Source organism: Tenrec ecaudatus, chromosome 7, assembly GCF_050624435.1.
Source record: "Tenrec ecaudatus isolate mTenEca1 chromosome 7, mTenEca1.hap1, whole genome shotgun sequence".
Taxonomy (NCBI): domain Eukaryota; kingdom Metazoa; phylum Chordata; class Mammalia; order Afrosoricida; family Tenrecidae; genus Tenrec; species Tenrec ecaudatus.
This window is the reverse complement of record NC_134536.1, coordinates 100,684,794-100,704,836: the sequence shown is the minus strand read 5'-3', so window position 1 is coordinate 100,704,836 and position 20,043 is coordinate 100,684,794. Positions and strand designations below refer to the sequence as shown.

Here is a 20,043-nt window from a genome sequence, read left to right as displayed (position 1 = left end):
CACAGATGTTGAACCTTGCCATAGACTTGACCTTTACAAGCCTCCATTTCTTCATTTGTAAGAAAGATAGTAATAATAGTATCTACCTCATGGGATTATATGGAGGTTTAAATAAAATAATATATATTATGAATTTTCAGCCACATCACACTCATCGACATTTTGGATTATTCTTTGTTAAAGTCCCTAATTGGTACTTGACTACTAACTTAAAGTTGGGAGTAGAGCAGTACTTCAAGAAGCCTGGTGATCTGCTTCAGTTAAAACTAGAGCCAAGAAAACCCTACGGAACAGTTCTACTCTGAAACAGCTGGGCTGCATAAGTCAGAGTGGACAAAAGATCAATGAGGAACAATACTATTCTTTGTCGTGGGAGCTGACTTATGCATTTTAGGATGTTTAACAGCCTTTCTGTCCTTTACCTAATAGCTACCAGTCATTACCCACACACTAGCCCAGTTGTGACAATTGAATATGTCTCCAGGCATTTCCAAATGCTCTCCACCAATAAAAAAAAGATCCCTTCATAAATCCAGGGTGTGGTATATCACTGATGAAGCACATAACTATCCTCTAGTTCTTTAATATTTCTTCCCCTTACTATTACGGATTTTATTTGTTTTACTTCATGAATCATGTTAGACTTGTATAATTAAGATCATTCAATACATGAAAGCCATAATAGATAACCCTTCTGAAGCAGTAACAGGAGTAATGGTTCCCAGAGGGAATGGGAAGCAATGGGCAGGAGAGGGAAGCAGCAGATAGCACCAAAGACTGTATAACCCCACTCTAGGGGAGTGAACAACAGAATTATACGTAAGTGGATATATTGGATGGTATAAGATGCGGCAAAATAAATAAGTAAATAAGGGTTGGGGGATAAAAGGGGGGCTGATATCAAGGAGTACAAGAAGAAAGAAAATGTTTTGAAACTGACTGTGGTAGCAATTGTACAATGCTGCTTGATGTGATTGAACTATGGAATGTTATGATACCTTCTAAGAGTTCCCAGTTAAATGATTCAAAATAAAATATACACATAAAATTGAAAAAATCATCCCTATTTATATTTATACATAAAGCATTTCACACAATGGCTGCAACATAGTAGTCCCATGGTGAGTATTTGTGTAGCGCATTCATGGATGATAAATAGATGAGCTGATGGATGAATGAACATTTATCTTTAATTCAACTCTCTAGTATAATGCTCAACACTGAATTACTTTTTAATGAATTAATGGCTAAGCAAATGAGCTAGGAACCAATGATCTCTAAGAGCTGTCTGTACTTTCTACCTATACCAAAATATAGTATGATCACTTCACCTTGTTTTAGATGATTAACAAATTACACGGCTTAAGATACTCTCCAATTTGACACCATGTGTATGTACAAAAAATACATACAATTTATTTTATAAACTTAAGTGATAGATATGAACTATTATATTGTAGTCAAATTCAATGCTAAATATCATAATGATCCTTTGATTAGCTCAAGAATATTTTAGATTGATAGTCCAATTCCTAAGTCATTGATGCCGTAGCTGGAGGAGGCAAACTTACACTACCTTTAGGTGTTTATTAACCTGAGTACGGAATAAAATTAGAGCTCACTTGCCATTTCTAACAGGTGAGCCGAGGAACGATATTCGGATACTGTCGGAGAAGCTCCAGTGTCAAGGGATGATTCTAAAGCAGGCAGCGGGTGACGAGCATGTTGGGGGACTGCTACCACACTTTGCCATTTGGTTTCTCATCTGTGATTATATTCACTGTACTCTGACTCTCTCCTCTGATCTGAATTTCAATGAGGGCATTAAATCAAACCTCTGCATAGTTTGAGACTTCAAACATTTAAATTATGATTTATGGCTTGCATAATTCTCTTAATTGCCTGAACCCGTGTTCTTTTTGTTTTCTGTTTCTAGGTGTTCTCTAGTGAACTGACTTCATAGCATATTGCTTCTACTACAGTCTGAACAGATCTCAACAGATCGGTAGCTGGTTTTGAAACTAACAGTATATGCTTCTCGTGCCTTATTTTTATCACCTGTAAAATGGGATTTGTAAAATATCCAACTCACAACCTTGTTATGAGGATTAAGTAACATAGTGTTACTATTTAAGCCTAAAGAATATGCCTGGCCAATAGTAAGCTTGTAAGGGCCTCTTTCTATAATTTTCTGCAACACTATTTGCCATTCATTTGCTACCCTTGTTTCTAAAATTTCACCATAGTAAATGAGGTATTCCATCTTTTTCATTCCACTAAAGAAGACACCCAGGTGAGCAAGAAACATATAAAGAAATGCTGACATCACCAGCTATATGAGAGATGCAAATGAAAACAACACACTCCTATTGATAATGAAGTTCACACACACACACCAAAAATAAACAGAATCACAAATGCTGGAAAGGGTTGGGAGTGACAGGAGCACTCATCCACTGTAAGGTGGTACACCCACTGTGGGAAATGGTACTTCCTCAAACTGCTGGGAATAGAAATGCCACATGACTCAGTATTCACTTTGCTAGATATATACCCTAAAAAATAATAATAAGATCCATAGCATAAATAGATATATGCACACCCATGTTCAAAATAACAAGAAGGTGGAAACAAATGCCCGCCTGTGGAAAGTGAATTAATAGACTTTGGTACATGCACACAGCAGAATAGAATGCATTGCTAAAGAATGATGGTGAAACTATGAAGCCCCTCATGACATGGATAGGTGTGGGGACACTGCACTGAATGAAGTTAGCTAATCACAAAAGGGCAAATATTTTCTTAGAATACTATAAAAGATATTAACACAATGTAAAGGTTTTCTTACAAAAGAAACAAACTTTGCTAATTATCCATGGCAGGAAGAAGAGGGAGCAGTAGGTTACGGGGTGAACAGATGTGAAGTAGGGTGAAGGGGAAGATAGTATTCTACAGGAAGGAGAAGAGGGAAAATAAGAGATGGGGACAGGCAAGCCATTGGGAGGTCTAAGTTGTTTCCATTGTTAAATGCAAAAAAAATGATCTAATGAAGTATAAACTCTTACCTAATTCATAAACAAGTTAGGCTTTTCTGTCATTCAACAAATGTTTATTTAGTACCTAAGATGACCCATGTTTTGCACTAGGAGTTAGAAAATATTTAAATATGACTACAGTATGATTTCTGTCTTCATGGAATTCAAAGCAGTCATGAAATTCAAGGCAGTCACAGAGGTGGGAAGCAAGGCTAGTTCATATGCAGGAAATTTTGGATGTCTGGTTGAAATGCCAAGTCACCTGGCTGTACTTGGGACCCCTCACAGGTCAGATCACATCATCGACTTGCCAGGAAGACAGGTTTAGAGAAATTTTAGAGACATGAGAGCTCTAATCGAAATGCATGTAGAGAGTGTTCAAAATTCAGAAGGGTGATTCATTGCCTGGGGAAATCAAGACAGGCTTCCAAAGAGACAGCAGCAGAACCAAGTCTTGAAGGATGAGAAGTTTATCAAGTGCTCGAGATAGACCAGTGGTATTTGAGAAGTTTTTATCTATTTTCTTGTTTGCCTTTCTAAGTCAAGTGTGCTCCAATTTGTCTCCCGGGAAATGTGCGTGTCTTGGCTATTTGCCCAGGTGTACTAACTGGGAATTGATATTTGCCCTGCCAGTGAAACCAATTCTCATAATGTCCTACTTCACCCAGCTCTATGTTAGTTAAGATTTGCTGGTTGTGAGTGGAACTCCAGGGCAGAAAGTGCAGCTGGGCCTCACAAATGATGGCTGTAGAACCCAGAAACCCATCAAGAACTCCCAGAGTGCTCTGCACACGCCTCTATGTCTCTCCCTCTTTCAGTGCCTGCTTCAATCTCCGCTCTGCCACTCTGTGGCATGGTAGAAGGCATCTCCAAAGCGCCCTCATATGAGGGAGCTACCGCGGGTCATGATCTGAATCGCAAACCTCCAGTGATGATATGTTGGGGTTAGGTGCCATCGAGTGGGTGGGGCTCAGAGTGACCGGCATACAACAGAACGAAGCACAGCCCAGTGCTGTGCCATCCCACAATTGGCTCTATTATTAATCATTCACTGATTTATATTTACTTAGTTATTTTACTTCACATATCATAAAATGTCACCATTCAATCATATTAAGATCTTTACAAGTTTTAAAAATAAAATGTCAGGGGAAGGAGTGGAGGAAATGGGGAGCTGATATCAGGGGCTCAAGTGGGAAGAGAATGCTTTGAAAATGCTGATGGCGGCGTATGTGCAAATGTGCTTGACACACTGGATGAATGTATGGATTGCGATAAGAGATGTAAGAGCCCCCAATAAAAGTATTTTTAAAAATAAAATGAAATGAAATAAGATGGCTTCAAGATGTCAACACATTTAGTCCTTTCTCATTCCCAACTCAATGTTGCTCAAAGATACATTTTTGGTTCTCTCTGTGGTTCCCTCTGAAACGACATCTTGTGTTCAGAGTTGAGTGCACAGAGCTCGTCAGCTGGCACGCACGCTCACTCAAAGGGACACAATGAAATCGACACGAACCATCTTCTCTGACCCAGAAGACCTAACAGGGGCCAGACCCTTCTCAGTGCGAGGAAGAAGGTGGGGGCGAATCATGCATGCTCATGCATACAACAGTTACTCCTGAAAACTGAAGGTTTGTGGTCAATGCAGCACCGCCCACCCCCGGGGTGTTACTTTTCCCTCTTTGGAGTACAGACACCAAGCCAGGTGGGGCCCAATGGGAATCAATGAAAATTCCATATGAAGATGTTAAGGTCAAGCTCACTTAAGTTAAAATTGCCAGAGAAGGTCATTTATCCCCACTTACTTCATTCTCTCGCCTCGAAGTCTGCTTCCTTCTTATTTTAATCATTTCTATGCTTTCATTAGCTGCTCTTTTTCTCTTTTGAGCGTACGAAAGGCAGATATTTTGCAAACCAATGATCAAGACATCGGACATTAGCTATCCATTCCCACGCAATGCATAGAATGTATAATTACACACATTGTCATAACCAATCCAATTTGTGCACTAGGCTTACCCATACTAATCAAGTGACCAGGTATATAGACAACCCTTACAGAGAGCAGATTATTCATCTTTAGTTAAGGCGTCTGTTAAATAGGATGCAAAGTTGGAAAGGTCACAACATTAGGAGGAATTTTTGCAGGAATACCCTTATATATTTTTAAGCACGAGGTATGATTCTACAAGGTGCTGCTTTCATGACTAGACAGGCCCCAGTGCCTGCTGCCTCCTGCAGAAACCATGTCCTTAGGCTGAAGCAGGTGGGGCCATAGCACCCGGAGTGTACTCGAACTCTTCAGATCTCAGGAGCTACGGAAGTTCGGGCTGGTTAGTGTTTGGATGGAGACTGAAACAAGAGTTCTTTTCTGCTAGACAGGAACGCAAATGCGAGCAAAGATGGCAGGGAAAGCTGCACCGCAGCCTCCGTTTTTCCTGAAACACTGAACTTTCTGAAGGTCACTGTCCAATTAGTCCCCATTAAATATTATTTAAAATTGTGTAGGAAGAAGCATTCCTCTATTTTTGTGGGGTTTCAAAATTGTGCAGCCACTGTGGAAAACAGGGCAGCCACTGGTCAAGAAGGGAAACATAGAGTTATCATTTGACCAAGCATTCCACTCCTACGTATGAAGGGGCTCCAACAATTTTGTGGAAAATGAAATGGAAAGCTATTGGGATCTTTCCACAAACTTGTTGGAGCCCCCTAATCTACTCCTATCAAAGGAGTCCTGGTGGACCATGCACTGAATTGCCCAATACAAGTGAGCACTTGGAACCCACCACTCTGCAGGAGAAAGACGAGGCTGTCTGCCTCCCTTAAAGAGGTCAAGGTCTCCGACATTCCGAGCGGCCTTTTCCTGTCCTGAAGATCTCTGTGAGTTGAAATCCACTTGACGGCAGTGAGTTTGGGTTGAGGGTACAGCCGCTACTCCAACAGCTGCTTGACCAATAACAGTCAATATAGCACGACTCACAAGAGTCCCAATGTGGAAACATGCACGTGCCCATCAACAGCTGAATGGATAAACAAAGCGTGATCTATGTGGAGTAGCTACACTACAGTGCAGTAGTATTCTGTCACAAAAAGAAATCCTGGTAGGACTTGAATGGGCCTGGAAAACCTGATGTGTGTTAAGTCAGACTCAGAACACAGCGATTATACGGGCTCCTATGGAACAGCCAGGACTGGCATATTCACGGAAATCAAGCTGTGTTAGTGGGTACCAAGGGGGTGGGAGGAGAACCTGGAGACTTGTTGCTTAAGGGGTGCGGCTGGTGTGACACTGTTGAGCAGCTAAGAGTGGTGGTGGTGGCACAGCACACTGAACACAAATGGTCGGTGAACTGTATGTGTGACACCACTTGAAATGGCAAGTGTTTGTGGAAAATACTGTTTCATAGAAAAGGATAATGAAACAGGTGGCCGAAGGCTCAAGGTCTTAGACAATACAGAGGACGTGTTCTCTATCTTTTCACTCTTCAGTCAACACTGAGCTCAAGTAGCAATTATGCGGGGTGGGGAGGCCACACTGAGTACTCTGTGCCTTGAATCAAGGTGAGCCTCCAGAGCATGTTGTTGGTATGAGACACAAAAATGGTTATTTGTGCTACAAGTGATGCTTGTTCCGACCTGTTTCTTTCAGATACCATTGTTCTTATCGCTTCAATAGCAGTCGTTTCTGCAAAAACTCAGGGTAATATTTTTGCCACATCTGCACTAAGAAGTCTCCGCTTCCTGCAGATCCTCCGAATGGTGCGCATGGACCGCAGGGGAGGCACTTGGAAATTACTAGGGTCCGTGGTCTATGCGCACAGCAAGGTAAGATTTTGTTTTCTGAATTATAAAATAAGACCTTTGAACTGCTGCATCGATTGCAGCAGTATTGAATAACCCTATCACAAATGAACTGAAATCATTTCAGAAGTTAGTTTAAACGGTTTAAGAAGCATGGTGTGTGTGGATTATTGAAAATTCACCATAGTGGTCCAAGAAATAGTGAAATGAATGGAAATATCCATATTTTTTCCTTCTTCGAATAATTTTTGCTTCTAAAAACCTTTCCTTCTTCTTACATCTAGGAATTAATCACCGCTTGGTACATTGGATTTTTGGTTCTCATTTTTTCATCTTTCCTTGTCTATCTGGTGGAAAAGGATGCCAATAAGCAGTTTTCTACATATGCAGATGCTCTCTGGTGGGGGACAGTAAGTACAAAAACCGATTTTTACTCACTGGGTTTTGTGAAGTGAATACAGCAGAATGATCCCTGAGAATGACCTCAATCAAATCATTGACTTTAGAGCAGTAACTTCATGTGCAGACTAAAAAAGGGAGTAGTCGCTGAATGAAAATTAATAGAAGAGTAAAATCACAGCATCAGAGAGAAAAGCAAAAAGGTAATAATTTTTGTGATGGGAGATTAACAGAACAACTTCATTTTTGGGTTGTCATTGAAAGATTTTCTTCTGTGACTATTTTGTACCACCCTAATATAGCTATGCCCACACTTAGTCAAGAAATGTTTAAGCTTCCTCAGTTCCATCCAATGGCCATCAAGTCAATCCTGGCTTTTAGAGTCGAATTGGAGGTGCTGTGCAGGGTTTCCAAGGCTGTAATCTTTCCAGGAGGAGATGACCTCCTCTTCCTCCCCGTCCCCCTCCTCCTCCGCCCCCTTCTCTTTCTCCCCTTCCTCTTCTTCCCTCTCCTCTTCCTCCCACGAGCAGCTGACCCTGCAGGGATCAGCCCAACTTGTAACCCACTGCCCCACCAGGATTTCCCGTTGCCTCAACAACACATTGAAAATGAAGCATGGTCAGAAATGTAAGATTAGACACAAAAAAGAAGCAAGCTCATTGTAAAATTCTCCACCCAAACCCTGCTTTTCCTTTATAATATTGTTAAGGAATATTTTTTAATCATAAAATCTTGACTTAGATATAAAATAAACATGTGCTAAAGATCTTGCCTGGCTCATATTTTTTTCAGTTAAGTCATGGTGAATGAAAAACCAGTAAGATGTAACAACAAAGGACTACATAAAGAGCAGACACATTTAGACAGCAGGAATATATTGAAATGAATGTGCAAGGAAAGGCAAAACCGACTCCCTTGAATCTTCCCAGACAGCCAGGATTTATTTACATATCTCTAGACAAGAATGAGTTTGCATGGCTACCACTTATCTCCAATTTTCAGAGTCATAAAATCATTCAAAGGGCCATGGAAGGAATAGAGGCCCATGAAATCTGAATCAGATAACCCATAAGGGTGTGCTCTAAACAAGGCAGAGTTTTCCATGGAAGCACATTTCAAAGAATGTAAATATTGCAAAGAATTTATGAAACAGTCACTACAACATGTGTCCTAATAAGAATGCCAAAAGATAAGGAAGTGCTTCGTGAAATGTGGAAACTATGTTTTTAATTTTATTGCTTTAAGATATTCCAAATGGGAGTTATGGGAATATATGAGTATACAGAACTTATAATTGTCGAAAAGGCTGCTACATCTCTTTGTTCCAACAAAATTAAATCCTTTTATAAATCATCAATACTTATTTCTTGGGTATTAGACTGTTGCCAAAATTAAAAATGTATCATTTTCTAAAGCTCTGATTCAAACTTCAATAAGTCTCTTGTTTTGTTTTGTTTTTAAGAAGGAGCCCTAGTGGCATAGTGGTTTAAGCGCTTGGCTTCTAACCCAAGAGTTCTAAGTGAACCCCCAGCCGTTCCACGAGAGAAAATTGTGCTAGTTTGTTTTTCTAAAGATTTGTGAGCCTTTAAGGCCCCAGACATATCTTTTGATAGCTGGGCATTATCAGCTTTCTTCACCACATTTTCTTTGTCTTCACTTTGTGTCAGGAAGGTGAGCATCACAGAATGCCGGGTTATTAGAACAAAGTGTTCTTGCATTGAGGGAGTACTTGCATAGAAGCCCAATATCTGTCTGCTACTTTAATACTTAACATATAAATGTATGTGCATAGATCTATTTACCTATCATTATATATAAATATATTTACATATGTACATGCCTGTATTTAGACCTCTATAAATATCCTTTGCCTCCTAGTTCTTTCCTCTATTTCCTTTTACTTTCCTCTTTTCCCACTATCATGTTCGACTGCATTCGGGTTTCAGTAACTCCTCTCGGCTACATTTCCCTTGATTGAGCCCCACTAGGAATCCTATGCCCTCCTTGTCATCGATTTTAGATCATTTGTTGTTCCCTTGCCCCTGGGTTTGTTAATACCCACTTCCTTTCCCCTGCCCCCCCTCTCCCATGATGTTCATCATCCCCGCCTCCCCCCACCCCACCTCCACCCATTGGTCCCTTTGTTTTCTCCCCCAGGTTGTTTACCCCACCTATCTTATCTAGATAGACACGTAGAAACAATAGCAAGCACAAAAATAAGACAAAGCAAAATAAAATAACAAAAGAAAGCGACAGAAAAAAAAGAGAGAGACGCCTATATATAGTTCCAGGTCAGTTTGTTGACCTTTCCCAGTGTTTTCAGGTCGAGTCAGATGGGGTGCTATGCCCTGGCTCCAAAGGCTGTGTTTGGTATTCCCTGGGGACTTCATTGCTTTGCTCCCCTTGCTGCTCTGTTGCACGCCCTTAGTGTTCCGCCCCAGTGGGGGGGGGGGGTCAGTTCAGGCACAATTCCCGCACTGTATCTCCAGTGTTGTCCCCCATAGCACTATGGGTCAGTGAGGGATGTTGTGTCTGTCTTGTGGTGGGGCTGGCCCTATGGTCCTCTCTGTCCATTGACTGCTCTGAGCAGGAATATCGTCTTCGGGACTTGGTAGGATGTGCTCCACTCTCTGTCCTTCCCTCTTCATTTGCTCCTGTGTGCTCTAATCAGACTCACCCCTCTTCCCGATCTGAAGCTTGTGTGCTGTCCTTGAAGTTAAATCTACCTGAGAAGTAACAACGGCCACATGGAAGAAGCACACCAGCCTGTGTGATTTTTGAGGTGTTGATTGGATCAGGTATCAGGCATCAGAACAAAAAAAAATCATATTGATGTGAATGAGGTGAAGTCTGGAGTGGATACCCAAAGCCCATCTGTAGACAATTGGACATCCCCTTACAGAAGGGTCGCAGGGAAGAGACCAGTTAGTCAGGGGGCAGTATAACACCGATGAAACATACAACTTTCCTCTAATTCTTTAATGCTTCCCCCTTCCACACACACTATCATGACCCCAATTCTACCTTACAAATCCGGCTAGACCAGAGCATGTAGACCGGTACACATAAGAACTCACAACACAGGGAATCCAGGACATATAAACCCCTCAGGACTAATAATGAGAGTAGTGATACCAGGAGGGGAAGGGGAAGTGCAGGGAGAAAAAAGGGAACCGATCCAAATGATCTACATATAACCCCTTCTTAGGGAGATGGACAACAGAAAAATGGATGACAGGAGACAGTGGTCAATGTAAGACACGAAAAAACATTTATAAATTATCAAGGGTTCGTGAGGGAGAAAGGAGGGTGGGGGAGAGGGGGAAATGAGGAGCTGATATAAAGAACTCAAGTAGAAAGAAAATGTTTTGAAAATTATAATGGCAACAAATGTACAAATGTGTTTGACACAATGGATGGAAGGATGGATTGTGATAAGAGCTATAAGAGCCCTCAATAAAATTATTCCATTTTTTAAAATTAATTAATTAATTTTAAGAAAATCTTAAAAAGAAAGAAACCCAATAGGACAGCCCTACTTTGCCCTCCAAGAAAGCTCTGAATCTAAATTGACTCGAGGACAGTGGATTTGGTTTGGGTTCGGTCTGGAATTAAGCGTGTTATTAAAGAAGGACATCAAGCTTGGTAAAGCAGCAGATCGGTGAAAGCCAGAGGAAGACCCTCGACAAGATGGACTGACACAGTTGTCGCAGCAGTGGGCTACAGCAGAGTCGTGACGATGGTGCCGAACCGGAGGGTGCTTCCTTCTCTTGCTTGTAGCATCTGCCAGTCCGTCAGAGGAAGGAAAGAAGAAAAGAGCAAATAACCATGGACTAGAATTTACCTGTGGTTTTCAGTATTATCCCCGAGAAAGAATTCTTCAGTGCTGAACACTCCAAGGACCCCCCCACCCCACTTCACCTCAGATTTTGCCAGCACCATTACACCTTTATGCCAACATTTTTAACCCACACATTTTCAGAAGATGTATTTTCTCACCTTGGGTTTGCATTGACTTCAGTTGAGCATATGGAACTTGAGGGCAGAAATTTATCTTAGCTGCTCGCATCTGCCAGATCGCCTTCAGGTAAAGTGCCCAACTGAAGAGATGGCACCAACTATAAAATATTCCTAAGGTAGACTGATGTGAGGCAACAGGATGATGTAGACCATACTTCATCTCAATACCAAATCTCCTTCTTCTTGTCTGGCAACAGGCTGAGACTCATCTGCCAGCTCTACCTCACCTGGCATCCTCCCAAAATATTCATCTTCCAAAAACTGCACTGAAAGAGATGTTGGAAATTGTTTTTAAGCAGTAAATTCAAAACCTTCCCAGTGATATTGTAAATGCCACATTCCAAAGTCAATCACTCGATTGACATTTCTCCAAAGAAGCTATGTAACATGAGAAGATGCTCAAATAAACATGAGAAGATGCTCAAATTAGCCACTAGAGCTAACAAGTCAAAACCACAAGGAGACACCACCTTACGTTCACTCAAAATCGCTGCCATAATCAAACTGCCCCTGTGAGTGTCTGAGACTGTAACCAGTTACAGGGGTAGGAAGCCCCATCTTACTCCCAAGGAGGTTCCAACTGCTGACCTTGTGGATCGCAGCGCACTGAATAACCACTGCCCTACTGGGGCTCCTTCCACGCCCACTAGGAGGGCTATCATCAAAAAATAGAAAGAAGGAAATAACTACTGTCAAGTTAAGATGTGAGGAAATTGGAACCTTTGTACATGGCTGATGAGGTGATAAAATACTCAGGTGAATATGTATGTTGGAATTCCGTTTGCTCTCGCACTATTCACGGAAGATGTTCTTACACTTTTCCTGTTCACTGACTGGCCTGACTAACGACGGGTCCCCACGCCGCTGTGACTAACTGAGACCTCTGGCATTCAAAATGCCCTGTAAAATGCATCAAATTCTAATCTTACCAGTTGTTTGAATATTTGCAAAGAGTCAGCCTATGTGTTCCCAACCCTTTTTTATGCCATTTATAATCTGTAATTATAACGGCATGGTTTAATTTAATACTATTACATAAATTTATGCAATATAGTACAGGAAAAAAAGAACTTTTATGAAAGTTGAATGGACTGCTTTACAGCAAAATCAATACATGCAAAATACTAAAAAATATTTACTGCTGCTAAACTGGGAGCTCTTGTGGTGTTGAGCTGTTAGCCATAGGGTCAGCCATTCAAAATCCACCAACTGCCCTGTAGGAGAGAGATGATGCTTTTCACTCCCAGAAATATTTAGGCTCAGAACCCACAGGAGTGGTTCAGCCCTGCCCTATCAGGATGCTTCAGGGACTCAATGGCAGTGAGCTTTGAGCTGCTAAATTGGGGGGCATAGATACACAATGATGTGAGGAAAAATCCTAAATATCTAGGATATCATATGCAAATGAATTCACAAAAAGTCAAGTTCATATTACCCTAAATTAAGAATAATATTGATTCAGTATAGTAGGATCCATACACAAAGACAAAGCAGAACCATAATTGCAGAATTCATTTTTCACCAAGAATATTGGGTAATGCTGTGCAATTACATATTTATGGTAAAATACAAAATACATATATTTATGTATTGTGATTTTGGTAGGTATGTCATTTTCTGAATAGATCAAAAGTCTAATTAACCCACTATATATCATAGGAGTTTATATTAAGAAAGCTTCTCTGTATGTTCCCATACATATACATCTATGTCAGAAAATCATCGTGTCTACAAAGAAGAACTGGACTCTCTCCTAAGAAAGTTAATTTTATATTGATTCCGCAGCACCATGGTTCAACTCATTTCCTTAATTGCTATAGAAAAAGAGCCCTGGTGAGGCAATGGTTAAGGACTCAAAGATTGCTGAGAGATCAGTTGCCTGAACCCACCCAGCCGCTGCACAGAGGAAAAGACCTGAGCATGTGCTCTGGAGAAGATTGGTGGGATTGTTGGGAGGTCTCATTATTTCCCACTCATGTGTACAGCAGAATAAAGCCCTGCCCAGTCCTATGCCATCCTTACAGTTGTCGGATGCTTGGACCCATGTGGCAGCCACTGTGTCGATTCATCTCACTGAAGGGCTTCCTCTTTTTCACTAAGTTTGATGTCCTTTCCCAGGCTCTGGACCTTCCTGATAACATGTCCAAAGTCCATGAGATAAAGACCACCTACCCATCCTAATTTCTGAGGAGCATTTAATATACTGCTTCCAAGACAAATTTGTTTGTTCTTCTAGCAGTGCGCGGTACATTCGTGGTCTTCACCAACATAATCAGTCAAAGATATCAACTGTCTGCGCTTCCGTATTCATGATGCAGCTTCCACGTGTATATGACGCAATTGAAAAGGTCATGGCGTGGGTCAGGCCAACCTTGGTCCTCAGAGGGACACCGTTGCTCTTTAGCATCCTCAGGAGGTCTCGTGCAGTACACTTGCTTTGTGGCTCTTTGACTGCTGCTTCCATGTGTAGATTCCTCCATCCAGGAAAGTGAAAACCTTGACAGCGTCAGTCTTTTCTCCATGTATCATCCTGTTGTCTAATTGACCCGTTTGTGAGGATTTTTGTTTTCTTTACATTGAAGTGTAAGTGCTTCTAGTCCTTGCTTTCCGCAGGCAAGGTTGTGTCATGCGCGTGTCACGGGTTATTGATGAGCCTTCCTCATATTCCAATGCCGTATCTCTTCATACCGTCCAGGTTTTCAGATTGCTCGCCCATCATGCAGATTGAGTGGGTAAGATAAAAGGATGTAATCCCGCTGCGCACCATTCCTGAGTTTAAACTATGCAGTAGCCCCTCTGTTCAAACTACTGCCTCTTAGATTCTGCCCGGGTTCCACGTGAGCATGATGATGTGCTCTGGAATTTCCATTCTCCTCGATGTTGTCCATAGTTTGTTGTGATCCACAGTCTAATGCCTATGCATGGTCAACAAGACACACGGCAACTTACTTTGGGTGGTATTCTCTGCTTTCAGTCACGATCCATCTGAGATGGATCTTAAAATCTCTTGTTGCATACCCTTTTCTGAATCCTGCTTGAATTTCCAACTCCTTGTTAACAGACTGCTGAATCCATTTTTAATTATATTCACTAAAAATTTAGTTACATGTGATAGTATTGATGTTTTTAGATAATTTCCACACCCTAATGGAATGGGCACAAACACAGAGGTCTTCTAGTCAGTTGGCCAGGTAACTGTCTTCCAAATTTCTCTGCATATTTGTGGAAATGTTTCCGGTCCTGCATTGATGCATTGGAGCATCTCAGTTAGTATTCGGTCCATTCCTGGCACCTGTATTTCATAAATGCCTTCAGTGCAGCTTGGACTTCTTCCTTTAAAATCACGGCCTCCTTTTTCTTTTGTTTTTTAGAATTTTTGTTAAGGATTTTTGTACCTATGTTTATGTGGTGTATTGGTTTTCAGCCTTCTCTTTTTAGGAACTTTTTACTGTAATTGGAAGAAAGTTTATAGAGAAGATTGTCTTTCTGACCAATAAGTCTAACTTCTGGTATGATTTTGAGTTTGTCACCATATTTTCAAGCATTCTATTCAGAACTTTCTAATGCGATCCTTTTCAGAGAAATCAGTAGTGGTAGCCAGCACGGTCTAGTTGCTCTTGGCCTCAGGGGTGAGAGGACTGATGTTTGTGTGGCCCATTAGTCCATTGGACTACTTGTTTCCAGGTAGCTTTTGTTACTCTCCTTTCCTCTGGTCGGTGGAGACCAGGAGTTGCACCTTGCTTTAGATGGCTGCTCACAGACCCAAGTGCTATTCGCCCAAGTAGGCTGCAGGACGTCGTCTCTGTGAACTGCATTATGTCAGCAGCCCTTGGTGTCCCCCGAGGTTATGGATACCAATGCTCTTGATCAGATGCTGGCTCCTGAAACAGTTGAGTATTGATCAAGTTTGGAGGCAGAGGGACTCTGTATTCCTTTCATCCTTTTTTGATGCCACCTGCATCGGTTCGCTATTTTGTCCATGTAATCCTTTGATATTTCAACTTGAGGCTTGAATTTTTTTCTTCTTTCAGCTCGAGATAGGCCGAGCGTGTTCTCCTCCCTTGGGATTTCCTAATGCCGGGTCTTTGTACCTTCATTACACTGCTTTGTCCTCTCGTGCTGCCCTTGGAAGTCTCTCAGTCAGCTGTTGTAGGTCCCCATTTACTCCAGTCACATTTGCTTCTCTATGTCAGGAATGAGTTGAAGAGTCTCTTTGACATCTGTTTGGATGTCTTTCCTGTCTGTGTCATTTCAGCACCACTGGTGAAATGCTCCCAAGAGGGCTCCCGGAGGAACTGACCTTCTGGGAAGCATTGGCTTCCTTCTCTACTGTTTGCTACCTGTGATCCCAGTTCACGGTCTGCCTTTACCCCACGCTCAGGGCAACGGAGCGACCAAGAGCTACAGCAGCAGGAGTCAGCTAGCCATGTTATCAGGACACGACTGTGTTTTAGGGAGTGATGAAGTTGTTGGCTTTTGTTTTGTTTTGTTTTCCCTGAAAACAGATCAACTGCCTGATCAGTCAACCAATCACAGAGTTTAGGTGTGATTCTTTCTCTACACTCCTCTGAAGATCACCCAGGCAATCTCACAAGATTCTCTGAAACAAGCTGCTGTCCAGGAGTTCCCCAGCAGTTCCTGGACAGTGGGTATCATCGAGGTCCCTTTCTCAGACTCTAGACCAAATGAAGCTTTCCCTGACTGGATTTAACTACTGGAAGATTAACAAGGGTTCTGGAAGGTGGAAAGGAGTTCGGTTTTAGCACAATAGTGCACCCAGGGTTTCTGTCACCCAGCTTACTTACATAGGAACAGCTGATGGGCATAGCAGGGCCTTCCGAGTGCTAGGGAAAGAGAAAGGCCATCACTTAGTTGTATTGTCCTACAGAATCAGTGGTACATCAAGGTCAGTGTAATCCAAGAGTCCAAGGAATCAATAAATATCTATGCAGGACTCATCTGAGACAAGGCTACCTCGGGATTTTATCAAATGCAGTTGACCATTATCTTAGAAAGTCAGTAGTTAAGTTAAACATATGGTATCTCACATGTTCACACAGTGAAACCCAGTTGTCTTCTTTGTACCAACAAGAAGTGAAATAATACATACACCAGGTATGAAACAATAAAAAATTCCCACCATTCCCCTCCCAGGAATACAGAGAGAAAAAAAGCTGTCTTCAACCTTCTCCCAAGTCTGAAGGGAGATGAAAATCCTCTCCTAGCCCTCTTACAGGAGTGGGGTGAAATTAAATCCACAGTCAGTGCTCACAGACGCAGCAGTAAAGAAATCACCTGATTTATTGGTTTGGGTAAATCGGCTTGACACAAAGTGAACCTGTCACCCTGAAGACTAAGGTACACCTGGCCCACGCTGTGGCATTTCCAATGGCCTCCTCTTCACGTGAAACCTGGGCGGCCCCACCCTGTCTCTTATTAGAATTGAAGGCAAAATACATACTCACCTTCATGAAATGACCACTGACGATAGGGTGCTACAGCAAAGCGTGGTGAAGAAAGACGATGGTGCCCAGCTGTCCATGGAATAATGTCTGGGGTCTTAAAGGATTGTATTCAAACAAGCAGCCATCTAGGTGAGGAGTTAACTAAATCCACACAGAAAAAGCACCTCAGCTTGTGTGATCCAAAGATGACAATTACAGATCTCGAATATAGTGAGGACAAAAGCACCAGAGCAAAAATTATGAGCACCCAATTTGTAGATGGCGGAAGGTGAGGGCCCAAAGGCCACCTGCAGCGCATCTGTCAGACTGAGCCACGGGAAGATCCTCTATAGCCACAGGCAAGCGTCTCCATCAGCCTTACCATCAGACAGAGACCACTGTCATCTTGATTGTGCTGCATCGAACTTGACACGTGGCCCGTTGACCACTCTATAGATGAAACCTGAATTTGTTCTGGGTGCAAGCATTTCTTACTAGCTCCATGACAGAAATTTATTTCCTGGTTTTTAAATTATTATTGGGGGTCTTTTCCTTCTTATACATTATTAGTGTCTTGCCTGTTATGGGATTCTGTATGCACCCTTACCACCTTAGGCCGGTTTTCCCTAATGGGTCCCCCAGCTGTGAGGCACAGGAGCAGGGGATGCATAATGCTAAAAAGGGATGCAAGTGGCTATGGGGAACACTGGAGTGGGGGTGGGAGGTGTGGAGGGAAAGGGGATTTGGGGAGTAACTAATAAAGACAGAGGGGTGGGAGAGGGAACACTGGAGTGGGGTGGGAGGTGTGGAGGGAAAGGGGATTTGGGGAGTAACTAATAAAGACAGAGGGTGGGGGAGGGAGCACTGGAATGAGCTGTGATTGATTGCATGGCTCATCTTAAAGGCGATTTGACCATGGGGGGGGGGGGTTCTAAATTGATATGGGGGTGATCGTACATTTCTCTGTGATATGATTGAGTAATTGAATTATATGATATACAAATAACTTGTGAATAAAACTGTGGTGTGGGGGGGAGAATTGAAGGCAAGTATTCCCCAAGTACCCCTCTGCCTCACACTGTGTCTGCATCTGCCCTCAACAGTGGAAAGGTGTCATTCCCACTGCCAAGACACAGGACCCTTAATCCTATTTCTCCTGCCTCCTTGAGTATCTTACCCCATTCATTGGAGTCAACATATTTTTCTCTCCAGCATCACCCTCTCTCTGTAAATGTGCACAAATATAAGAAGACTACAAAAAGTTCATCGGGGGAGGGGCGGAGATGAAATTATAAAATAAAGGAAATTTTCCATGAGCTTCTTTTTTTTAAACATTTTATTAGGGGCTCATACAACTTTTATCACAATCCATACATATACATACATCAATTGTATAAAGCACATCTGTACATTCTTTGCATTTGCTGTCCACTTAAGCCCTTTGCATCAAACCCTTTTTTCCCCCTCCCTCCCCGCTCCCCTCTCCCTCATAAGCCCTTGATAATTTATAAATTATTATTTTGTCATATCTTGCCCTATCCGGCGTCTTCCTTCACCCCCTTCTCTGTTGTCCGTCCCCCAGGGAGGAGGTCACATGTAGATCCTTGTAATCGGTTCCCTCTTTCCCACCTACTCATCCTCTACCCTCCCAGTATCGCCCTCACCCCCTGGTCCTGAAGTTATCGTCCACCCTGGATTCCCTGTGCCTCCAGCTCCTATCTGCACCAGTGTACAGCCTCTGCTCTATCCAGACTTGCAAGGTAGAATTTGGATCATGGTAGTGGGCAGGGAGGAAGCATTTAGGATCTGAGGGAAAGTTGTATTCTTCATTGGTGCTACATCGCACCATGACTGACTCATCTCCTCCTCTAGATCCCTCTGTGAGGGGTCTCCAGTGGCCGACAATTAGGCTTTGGGTCTCCACTCTGCACTTCCCCCTTCATTCACTATGGTAAGATTTTTTTTTTTTTTGATGATACCTTATACCTGATCCCTTTGACACCTCGTGATCTCACAGGCTGGTGTGCTTCTTCCATGTGGGCTTTGTTGCTTCTGAGCTAAATGGTCGCTTGTTTACCTTCAAGCCTTTAAGACCCCAGACACTATCTCTTTTGATAGCCAGGCACCATCAGCTTTCTTCGCCACATTTGCTTATGCACCCATTTGTCCTCAGCGATCGTATCATGGAGGTGTGCACCCAATGATATGATTTTTTGTTCTTTGATGTCTGATAACTGATCCCTTGGGAACCACGTGATCACACAGGCTGGTGTGTTCTTCCATGTGGGCTTTGTTGCTTCTGAGCTAGATGACCACTTGTTTATCTTAAAACCTTTAAGATCCCAGAAGCTATCTCTTTTGATAGCCGGGCACCGTCAGCTTTCTTCACCACATTTGCTTGTTCACCCACTTTGGCTTCAGCGGTTGTGTCAGGAGGGCGAGCATCATAGAATGCCAATTTAATAGAAGTAAGTATTCATGCATTGAGGGAGTGCCTGAGTAGAGGCCCAACGTCCTTCTGCCACCTTAATACCAAACCTATAAATATAGGCACATAGATCTATTTCCCCATCCTCATATTTGCATGTACATGTCTTTGCCTAAACATCTATAAATGCCCTTTGGCTCCTAGCTCTTTCCTCTATTTCCCTTGACTTTCCTCCTGCCCCACTATCATGCTCTGTCCCCACCTGGGTTACAGCTATACCTCTTCAGTACGTTACCTTACCCTTGATCACTCCCTACCAGGCCTGCCACTCTCACCTCACCACCAATTTGGATCCCATGTTGTTCCTTTGTCTCCATTTCCTTACCCCCCAACTCCCCCTATCCCAAGTCCCCCCGGAATTGTCAGTCCCATTATTTTTCCTCCAGATAGTTCATCCAGCCTATCTTATTTAGACAGACCTGTGGAGATAATAATATGTACAAAAACAAGACAGAAGAAAACAAAGCAACAGTATACAACGAAACAACAACAAACCACTGATAAAGAACAATACAAAACACATCAAGAAAGAAAAGCTTGTAGTTAGTTCAAGGACGTTTGTTGGCCTTTAGGAGCGTTTTCCAGTCCAGTCTGTTGGGGCACCATGCCCTGGCCCCAAAGTCCACTTTCAGCATTCCCTGGGGACCTTGCCGATCCATTCCCTTGCTGTTCCCCTGCACTCCCCCAGTGCTTTGCCTCGGTGTGGTGGGATCAGGTCAGGCGCAATTCCCACATTGTGTCTCCGGTGCTGTCCCCTGTATCACCCTTAGTCACTGAGGGGCATCATGTCTCATAGTGGGGCCAGCCATGTTGTCCTCTCTGTGGAATAGCTGCTTTAATCAGGAACATCATC

At 42.6% G+C, this 20,043-nt stretch overlaps 1 protein-coding gene across 1 annotated transcript in view; it reads left to right on the top strand.

Annotated features, from left to right (window-relative positions):
• The window catches only part of KCNQ5 (potassium voltage-gated channel subfamily Q member 5), a 610,069-nt gene that overhangs the window by 486,497 nt on the left and 103,529 nt on the right, over window positions 1-20,043 (top strand). The window contains exons 4-5 of the mRNA XM_075554898.1: window positions 6,688-6,863; window positions 7,124-7,249. Of these exons, the coding sequence (XP_075411013.1) occupies window positions 6,688-6,863; window positions 7,124-7,249 (302 nt within the window). The remainder of the gene's footprint in view (window positions 1-6,687; window positions 6,864-7,123; window positions 7,250-20,043) is intronic.